This window comes from Miscanthus floridulus, chromosome 17 (assembly GCF_019320115.1).
Source record: "Miscanthus floridulus cultivar M001 chromosome 17, ASM1932011v1, whole genome shotgun sequence".
Classification (NCBI taxonomy): Eukaryota; Viridiplantae; Streptophyta; class Magnoliopsida; order Poales; family Poaceae; genus Miscanthus; species Miscanthus floridulus.
In genome coordinates this window covers 18,907,714-18,917,608 of record NC_089596.1, presented here as the reverse complement: position 1 = coordinate 18,917,608, position 9,895 = coordinate 18,907,714, and the positions used below count along the sequence as shown (strand labels likewise).

General features: G+C 47.8%; 2 protein-coding genes across 4 annotated transcripts; one reads left to right on the top strand and one right to left on the bottom strand.

The window, feature by feature from the left end:
- The first annotated feature begins 1,504 nt into the window (after window positions 1–1,504).
- LOC136514761 (probable protein phosphatase 2C 47) lies at window positions 1,505–4,283 on the top strand. 3 transcript variants are annotated; one of them, XM_066508472.1, is made up of 4 exons: window positions 1,506–1,952; window positions 2,785–2,976; window positions 3,061–3,296; window positions 3,394–4,283. In XM_066508472.1, exons 1-4 carry the CDS (start codon window positions 1,770–1,772, stop codon window positions 3,959–3,961), a joined length of 1,179 nt encoding a protein of 392 aa, XP_066364569.1. In that variant the 5' UTR covers window positions 1,506–1,769; the 3' UTR covers window positions 3,962–4,283. The 3 variants fall into 3 exon arrangements, with proteins under 3 accessions (XP_066364570.1, XP_066364569.1, XP_066364571.1); XM_066508474.1 differs by having other exon boundaries at window positions 1,840–1,952; window positions 2,750–2,976; XM_066508473.1 differs by lacking the exon at window positions 2,785–2,976 and having other exon boundaries at window positions 1,505–1,952.
- A 135-nt stretch (window positions 4,284–4,418) lies between these two features.
- Window positions 4,419–9,430, bottom strand: LOC136514759 (putative RNA polymerase II subunit B1 CTD phosphatase RPAP2 homolog). Its single transcript, XM_066508471.1, has 6 exons — window positions 8,708–9,430; window positions 6,697–7,584; window positions 6,400–6,602; window positions 6,047–6,310; window positions 5,724–5,879; window positions 4,419–5,614 (listed from the first exon to the last, which is right to left on the bottom strand). Exons 1-6 carry the CDS (start codon window positions 9,330–9,332, stop codon window positions 5,516–5,518), a joined length of 2,235 nt encoding a protein of 744 aa, XP_066364568.1. The 5' UTR covers window positions 9,333–9,430; the 3' UTR covers window positions 4,419–5,515.
- Window positions 9,431–9,895: the final 465 nt, after the last annotated feature.

Genomic DNA, 9,895 nt, shown 5'->3' with positions numbered 1-9,895 from the left:
TGGGGGCACGAGCGCAGGTGCGGGTGTCGGTGTGGCCTGCGGGAGTCACGGTCGTGGGCCTGGGCGTCGCCTGAAATTGATTTTCATTCCAGGCACCTGAGATGTAGGAAGCATGCCGATATTAAGGTAAAGGGAAATGGAATTGAAAAGAACTAGTCCCTCCATTTGAAACTATAAGATATTTTGTTTTTTTTTCAAATGCATTGGTTTTTCTATGTAACTAGACATAAGTGTATATTTACCTACGCAGCAAAATCTATGTATATCTAGAAATGCCAAAACATCTATAATTTAGAACGGAGAAAGTACAAACAAGGGTAAAAAGTTTGATTAATCATTATAGGAAACCAACAGATGCAACTTAGCTCGACCAATTTCTAAGTTTTCTCAAAATTATGGGATGGCCGAGGTTCACAAGTTGTCGTGCAAGAAACACTTCGCCTCTATTCGCTTGAGCTATAAGCCAGAATCAGTCTTACTTTTTCTGCTATAAAATAATATTTTTCTCTCACATCAAATCAGCTCTACAAATTAGCCACAACAGCAATAAGTCCTGCCGAACAGAGCCTTCGCTTCTACGCTCAGCCAGTGCTCACTCGGCCACTCTTTTCCCACCAAAAAACAAGGGCATATATATATGACCTGGCAATCTTGCATTTTATTTTATTTTATTTTATTTTAGTTTATTTAATATTATTATTAGCCGGCCAGTAGCTAGCTAGTTAGTTCCTTGTTAAGAACGGAAACAAGCACAGTGACATGCTGATGCTGTTACCACGAGTTAAATGGTGTAACTCTAGTAACCACACCGGGATAGAGTAATTTTCTTTCTTTTGCAAAGAGTTAAAAAAAACATGTTCTCCTAAAACTAGAAATACGGTTTTTTTTATCAAACTTAAGGGCTGTTTGGTTTCTAGCTAGCATTGGCCACGCCACAGCCATACCCGGTGTGGCTCCCAGAAAGTGCGCCACAGTCTCGCCACAATTAGCACACACCAAACGACTAGCTGGAGGAGCAAAACGATAGGAGAAAAATCTGTGGCGACGAAAGCGTGGACGAGAACCAAACAATAACTTCAGTTGGTGTGGCAGCCGCAGTTTAGGCGTGAGGAGTTTGGGCAGCCAACCAAACATGCCCTTAAAAGTTAAAACACTTCGACAACCACAAACTCTTAACAATAAACATTTCATTTCATTAAACCACCAATATCAATAACTAAAAAATTAAATGCAGATTTTTATTCTATAAGCCCAGCACTAATATTTATTTTATCATAAACAAACCTCTAAAAAACGAAAAAAAAGAAAACCGTGGCGTGGTCGGCAACGGCAGCCAATCACACGGGCACGCGACGGCGACGTGTACGTGCGGCAGCCGCGTGCGCGCGCCCGGAACGCACTGCCACCACCCGGTCACCAAACCACCCCCACCGGTCGCCGCCGGTTACCTCCGCCTCCGCGCACGCACACGCCAGTATGCCACGGATAAATAACAATAACAACCACCCCCTCCCGTCTCCGCATTTCTTCTCTTCTCCCCCCTCGATTGTTCGTCGCGTCCTCCTGCCCAGATCAAGAAACCGTGTCCTGCCCCTGGGAATCAGATCGTCCAACGACGGCGGCTTTCGGAGGTCTCCGTGCTCTTTTCGGCGCGACGGGTGGGTCAGTTCGCGGATCGGGCGGTGTTTGGTTGACGGCGAGCCAGCGGCGGCGGCGTTCGTCTTGGATCGGGAGTCGTTGAGTCGTTTCGCCTGCGGAGAGGTGCGGAGATGGTGGCCGAGGCGGAGGTGATGCATCAGGCCCCCGTGCCGGTGCTGGAGGTGCAGTACCACCGGTGCGTGACGACCAAGGGGGTTGACGACGTCGTCGGGATGTCCGCGGCGGGGGTAGCCACGCCTGCGGAGGTTGGGGATGAGGTCGAGGTCGAGGTCGCCGTGGAGGATCCTCTCATGGTGAGTTCCTCATGCTCAGGCTACTGGTGAAAAAAAATTCCGTCTCTGACTGGGAACATTTTAGCCTTTCTTTCTTTGGAAGATTGCTTGTAAGTTTGCAAATCAAATTTCATGTTAGGTGTTGTTACTACAAATTACTACTGCTACTGTTGTGCTACTGTTCTTCAAGTGTGTAGGACAAGCTCAGGGAGTTCTCTTTTCACCTTCTTTTTTCTCGATTTGGGGGAAAAAGATCTGCTTGTGGATGCAAAAGGCTGATGCACTTGCATGACAAAAAGTAGTAGCTCCTTTCCTAGTGTGGTGGTTGCACAGTTGTAGGCCTCATCAGGGTTCAGAAAAGTGGGTGGTGAATTATTGGACCCATACATATCTGTAGTAGTGTTTGGTGGCGGTTGAGTTTTATGCGTGCTTTTGCACTGGTTCAGATTACCAGATGAGTTTGGCTTAGTGGTTCTTAATCTGGTCATTTGTATACTGCGTGCCTTTTACTGCAATAGAAAATTTGATGTTTTCTACACTTCAGTTTCTTAACCTGATTCAACATATAGTGGGTTATTAGTGGGTGAACTCTATGTTACAGTCTGTGGCATGTTCTCACCTGTTTAGGTGCGTAATTTGTCAACTGCGTAGACCGGAAGGAACTTTTTTTTGGAAACTGAACTAGTTTGGCCTGGACACAGGGTGCTAATTTTGTTAATTAGGATGCAATAGGAGGCAACAATGGGATGTTCTTCTTACTAATTAGGATGCAACAATGGGCTGTTCTTCTCACTGCTTTGTACCATTCAACGATTAAGGGACCAATTGTCTCTTTTTTTTTGTGGTGATATAGGGGTTGGAACAGCCTGATGCTGCACCAAGTGTGTCTATGGACGTGCTACAGTTTGTGCCCACCATTCGGTCTGGTAGCTTTGCCGATATTGGTCCTAGAAGGTACATGGAGGATGAACACATCCGGATAGATGATCTTTCTGCTCATCTCGGGTCACTGTTGGTCTGCCCTTTGCCTAGTGCCTTCTATGGGGTAAGTCATTTTCTCTGTAAATTACTTCTCCAGCACCTAGTGTTAAAACACTTCCACAACTGATTGTATCCCTCTGCGTTTTAGGTTTTTGATGGCCATGGCGGTCCGGATGCCGCAGCCTACATGAAAAGGCATGCAATGAGGTTCCTATTCGAGGATAGTGAGTTCCCACAGGCATCTCAGGTTGATGAGATGTACCTTCAGTCTGTTGAGAGCTCTGTCCGCAGAGCTTTCCTGCAGGCGGATCTTGCTCTGGCCGATGATTTGGACATCAGCCGCTCTTCTGGAACCACGGCGCTCACTGCATTAGTCTTTGGGAGGTATAATTAAGCTATAGAGCAGTGACAACATTTCGAGTCACTTGAGCCACATTGATCTTGTCTCAAACATTCCTGTGCCACCTTCCCCTCCTTGCAGGCAACTACTGGTTGCGAACGCGGGGGACTGCCGTGCGGTCTTATGCCGAAAAGGAGTCGCGATGGAGATGTCTCGAGACCACCGCGCAAACTATGTCGAGGAGTGCGAGAGGGTCGCCGCGTCGGGGGGATACATCGAGGACGGCTACCTCAACGGGGTCCTCTCGGTGACGCGGGCCCTAGGCGACTGGGACATGAAGACGCCTGACCCGTCGGTGTCCCCGCTCATCGCGGAGCCTGAGTTCCGGCAGGCCACGCTGGGCGAGGACGACGAGTTCCTCATCATGGGTTGCGACGGGATCTGGGACGTGATGACGAGCCAGCACGCGGTGAGCCTCGTGCGGCGGGGCCTGCGGCAGCACGACGACCCCGCGCGGTGCGCGAGGGAGCTCGTGATGGAGGCCAAGCGGCTAGAGACGGCGGACAACCTCACGGTCATCGTGGTGTGCTTCGCGTTGGAGCTGGGCTCGCAGCAGCAGGAGCAGCCCGCGAGGCCGAGGAGCTGCAAGGGCCTGTCGACGGAGGCGCTGTGCAACCTGAGGAGCTGGCTGGAGACCGACCACCGCTAGAGCTGAGGAAGAGGAAGAGGAGAGGAAGGAGGGGGATGGGTTGGGGTTCGGGATGTGTAAATACTATGCTGACAACACTGGTTGACGCATGATGAGAGCTGGGCCATTTGTTGAGAGGCGGCTGCGGATTACGTAGGCAGGTCAGCTGTAGCAGCAGCCAGCAGTTTTGTAGGTTATTTTTCACTTTGTTCTTTCTTTCTTTCTTTCACCCTTGTTATTTAGTCGTTGATGTTATTGTTAGCACCACCTCTCTGTTGTACATATATGTATTGATGATGTTGTTGACATGCTGCATTGCCACACGCTTCTTCCAAGTTGGTTCTGTTGTAATGCTGGAAGCCTGGATCTGCAGCAAATTGGCCGTTGGCCGTTGGGGCTGAACAGAGACGGCTCATACATGAGGCAAAGACGTTGGGGGGTTAACTACAAACAGTGAACAGCCTTGAGGCGAGGTGAAGCCGTAAGAGCATGCGTTTCAGAAATGCTAATGCCAATGGCACCATTGCACCAACCACAGAGGGGCCTTTCAAGCAAAGTTCCTTTCTACGGCTTGGAGATAAGATGGCATGGCCAATTGCCAAGGCACGAGAGTCAATCTCTATGGCTGGATGTGTTTATACCTGAGCCGCCAACTTCAGTCAGTGAGAAAAGGAGGCACAGCCACTGCATTTGACCACGCAAGTGCTGAGCACAGTTTCAGGCACAGCGACACTGGGAAAATCAATCAATCAACTTTGTCCTGAGCCGACCAGGTAGCAGATGAGAGTGGACTAGTGCGCACCTGTGCCAATCGCACGCAATTCCGGCGACAAACCGGGTTAGACAAGTCGTATAGGAGACAGGATATGTTTGCCTGTCAAATCCACAATTATTTACAAACTCACTCTATTTCAAATCATAAGACGTTTTGATTTTTCTAAATACACTACTTTTATTATATATTAGACATAATGTGTATCTAAATATAATAGCAGGAGTCATTTATCTAGAAAAACTAAAATGTCCTGTAATTTGAAACGAAGAGAGAGTATATAAAAGTAAAAACGCAGGGATAAACAAGAGTGGAGCTTGATAAGCCATGACTGAAAGTATCGTTGGCTGATTTATTGTGAGAGAAAAATACTATTCGTTGGCTAAAAAAGTACGACTTATAAGCTAAGCGAACAGAGCTAGTGTTCAGGTCCCAAAGCTTGTGAAATTACTGCCAAACATCCGTGTAAGTTATCTTTTGCTCTCCCCACACTAAAACTAACAGTCTCTGAGAATGACAGCAAAAGATTGTCTGTTCTCACAGCCTAAGCAGATGCTGAAGGAATATCGCAAGCTGACAGGCAGGCGTCAAGGTCGCAAGTATTTCAGCTTCACTGAAATTGCCAGTGGCATATGGCCAGTGTGCAGTTTGTTCAACAGATAAACATGACTCGTTCTAGACAGCGACTTGTATTTACTCTGTCAGTTCAGCCAAATATCAGATCAGATCCTACGAAGAGCAGCAGACGATTCACGCAGCTTTCAGAATACCGATTCACACGGCTTCTCGTTTGGGCTACATGACTACATCGGTGTGGTTGCCTGGAGGGATCTTCCAAAAGGGAGAAACAGGTCCACCATGGAGTCGTACTCCTCTCTGCTAACCTGAGCAGCATTCAACATCTGCATCGCACATCGATGGGGAAACAATCAGATGTCACCAAAGCAAACTAAGATACATTCTTCAACTAAGCACAAAAATCATCAGTGCAAAGTAAAATTGGTTACTCACCTTTTGCACAAGCTTTGAATTTGAAAAGACTGGAGCAAGGGCAGGAAGCTGGTGAACAGAGAGTGCATCAAGCATTACCAGAACCACAGCCTGCCACCGCCTTGATCGCAGAGAAGGCAGGGCGTCAACAAATGACATTGTGTCAATCAAGTAGCCCTGGTGGCAAAGCAAGGGTCACATTAGATAACCCAAAAGCAAGCACATACACAGTGTAGTTTCATGTGTTAAGCCCAATATAACTGTCAGCCACCAGCATCAAGCTAACCTAACAGTATTATTTTAAAAAGGTATGATATTATCTGCTTGGTAAAGTTGACACATACCAGAGTAATCTCCAATTTTGAAACTGGAATCTGCAACCTCAAGTTTGATATGAGTACTGGCACGGCGTTACAAACGCAAGAATCTAGAACTCTTCTAATCTCCGATGAGAGCCCATCCTTCTGAACTATCTTCTCAGGATATTCCCTCCCATTGGCAATCAACAACTCTTCCACTGAACCCCTTTCAAGCCCATACACATAGGCCAAAGACGACCTGGATATCCATCCGAATAGCGCAGCCCACATTGTTCCGAAAGCAGAAAGCTGAAAAGAAATGTACATCATGCTGAGACTGAATTAAAAGAAGCAAAACTCGTATTTCTCTTTTTTTTTTCCTTCTTAATAATACTTACAGTTAGACTAAAACCTTCTGGAGGCGTGTCATGCCAAGAATCATCAACTTCAAACATGTCTGTATCCAGAAGTACAGGTTTCTTAGGCCACTTGATAACATCCCTATCTATCTCAGGGTCATCATCTCCGCCAGTGTTTTTGGCATTGTCATATTCTTTCTGGTTAAGCACGTCAGGCAGAATGATGATTCCAGCCTTTGAAACTGACGTTAGAGAGGCTTGCGTCAATACCAATCAAAAACAAAAGTTGTGCCTCAAAGAATAGCAACCGTGGGAATATAATGAATACATGCACACCTGCATCTTCTGCTTCTGCTGTGCCTGAAGAAATAGCTTCTGCTGCCTCAATAAGTGCTGCAGCACATGCCTCTGCAGATGCACGCCTAAGTGAACTGTCTATGCCTTCCTCGGGTGGTTTTATGCTACTTGAAGGGCTTTCATATGCTTTGCTTGTTTCTAGGACACTTCCATTCTCATCTGCCCATGTAACAGACTGTCTACCGCTCTTAGACGCAGTAACTTTCAACGAAGACTTCAATGCAGGCCTCATCTTTTCATCACTTGTTTCATAATTTCCAATGTTCACTGCTTCACTGAATTCTTCGCACAGTTGTTCAGCGTAAGCTTGCATTGAATCTTTTGCTGAAGATTGAGATGATGAGGGGTGATTGTCTACCAAAACAGAACTTGACAAGTAGTTATACTGATTCATAGCACTTTCCTCCCTGTTTGTCGAAGCATCCCCAATAATGATGGTACTCATAAAGTCCACCTCATGGCCATCACTTCCAGCAGGCCTTTTTCTAGACTTACTCTTCTGTGTCCTCGATGATGCTTTACTCGCTTTATTTTTCTTAGTGCCTTTTCTCTCTTCCAAAACTAGATCCTCGAGCTGCTTGGCAATGGAATCAGATATGCAAGATGACAGCATACAGTTGTCTTCCTCTTGCTCCAACATCTTTGATGGGGTTTTAGTTTTCTTCTTTCTAGGTGTCTTTGTATTCTCACCAACAACCAGGTCACCTATTCTCTCAGCTATTACTTCTGAGCTCACGTGTGTTTCAACCAATGAAGGTGAACTTCTCATGCCATCTTCACCAGGAGCAGCAGTCCTAAGATCCACATTCTCGGTTCTGGACTGCACAGGTCCAGCAATTTTGTTCTGCTGAGCCTGTGGCTTTTGCCCTGAAAACAGAACATAAGCTCACTGTATCTTCAATTGTTCGAAATTTAAGACAGGTCGAACAAAGGGCAAGAATGGAGATAAGCATCCTTTCATGTACAGAAATGTGCCTGCAAGTAAAACTACCGTTACTCTGGTAAACATTGTTACTTACACCAGTGACCAGAAAATTAGTGTGCAAAATTTATATCAATCCAAAGATGCTTGCAGAACCCAGATTAAGGTTTTAGTGTGCAAGTTTGCTAAGAAAAATAATACAACACTCTTAAGCAAAGCTGAGGACCCTATAAATTGCTAGTGTGCTGCAATGTGCAGGCTGAACTGCATCAGTAGAAAAGTTATGATATGTAAATGCAGCAGTAGACATACTAAGTCAAGGGTACTGACTAAAACTCCAAGGGTGAAGTGACCTCACCAGTCACCATATCATGGTACAAAGGAGTAATAGTCACAAAATCCTTGACCAACAACCTCACTTATTCTATTTTCTTTAATTTCTACTAGTAGACACACTTAAACAACAACACCTACATCTACAGACTGCACGCGTCAATCACCATAAACACAATCATATAGAAAACATGCAGGCAGGCGTTGAGTTTGGCTCCTTTGACCCACACAGTTTTCACGTATCTGAAGAGGTTGATAATTTTGGATATTGGGATATAGGGGGTGGGATAGGGAAAGGGAAATGAATGAATGGCTAGGATTAAATGAGGTGTGAAGAACGGATGGCTAGGATACAATATTTCCCATCCCTATCCCCATCCCCATCCCCATCCAAACGTGTTCGATGTACTGACAGGTTGCAAGTAAACTTACTAATTCCGATCACGGGTAAAGATTATTTGTGTTATTAAAAGTAACAAGATTAACCTAGATTCATATCTTATTCTGGAAACCAATTCAACCTACCCAAGTTATTCATGAACGATCACCTACGGCAATATGTATGACCAAATAGTTAAATTGCAACACTAAAGCAACATATCGCCGTGCAATACTTCAGGATTAGGACAAGACACTAACACCATCAGGCTGTTCTCGCCCTTCCGTCATCCAATCAATTGAAATTTTCGAAATAGTAAAATGCAAGTATAAGCGAGCAATGTATGGAATGCTCACGTTGGGCACTGCTGTCACGGCGCGGCACGTAACCCTCAATGGCATCGGAGGGCCCAATCCAGTCCTGCAGCGAGACCTCCCCAGCCCCGCCGACCTCCTTTTCCTTGATCTCCACCTTCCTTCCCTCGTCCTTGTTCGTCCCATCCACGCCCTGAAACCCTAACCCGCTCCCGTCCCCGTCCCCGGCGGCGGCGGCGGCGCCCTCGACGAGCGCGACGACCGCAGCGAGGCGGTCGAGCGGGACCCCGTAGGGTCGGTCGTGCGGGAGCGAGGCGGCCAGGGCCTTGGAGGCGACGAGGCAGCGCTCGGAGCAGAACTTGCGCGCCTCCTCGAGGTCGTAGACGCGGTGCTCGCTTAGGGCGATGTGGAAGCGGGGCCCCGCCGCGGAGGCGGCGGCGGAGGGGAGAGCGTTGGGGCACGCGGGGTTGCCGCAGGCGTCCGCGATGGTGCGCTCGGTGACGACGTCGTCGTAGTCGGCGCGGGAGAGCAGCGCGGAGGCGGCCGCGTGGAGGAGCGCCTCGTTGGACGCCGCGGCGCCGTCGAGGAGCGCTATCTGGATGCGGAGCACCGCCGAGGCCACCGTCCGCGGCGCCTCCGCCGCGGCGGCGGCGGACGGGGAGCTCATCGTCGGAAGGTTCGCAGAAGGCGGCGAGGGGTTTGGGCGAGCTGGAGCCAGGAAGAACGAAGAAGAAGCGTTTGCGATTGCAAATGAGTTGAAGCGAAGCGGCGGCAGCAGCGAGCGACTCGGGCTATTTGGGCTCGTGCTGGTATAGCGGTTCTGGCGTGCTTGGGCTCGGCCTCTTTTTTTCTTGACAAAAGTCTCGGCCTCTTTGTTAGGCTGCCCTGTTGGTGGGCTTATGTGAGGCCCAAAATCTCAAGGGTAGGCTAACGGACGGCTTATAGTTTGGTGGCCCAAAATCTGGCCCACGTGCGTAAGTTGCACGAAGACAACAATGAGGTTTGCATGCCCCAATGCGCACGGACCATGTGGGCTGCGGCCTGCTGCTGTGAACGTGTGGGAGTCGGGGAGGCCTAGCAGGGTGGCACCAGCGTGGGCTTGATTTTCTTTGTGACATCTTTTATTTACACAGGGCCTGTTTGGATTAGTTACAAGTTGGACTAAAAATAAGCTCAAATTTTAGCTAACTAGTTGGCTAACAACTGATTGAAGGCTTGTCTAAACAATTA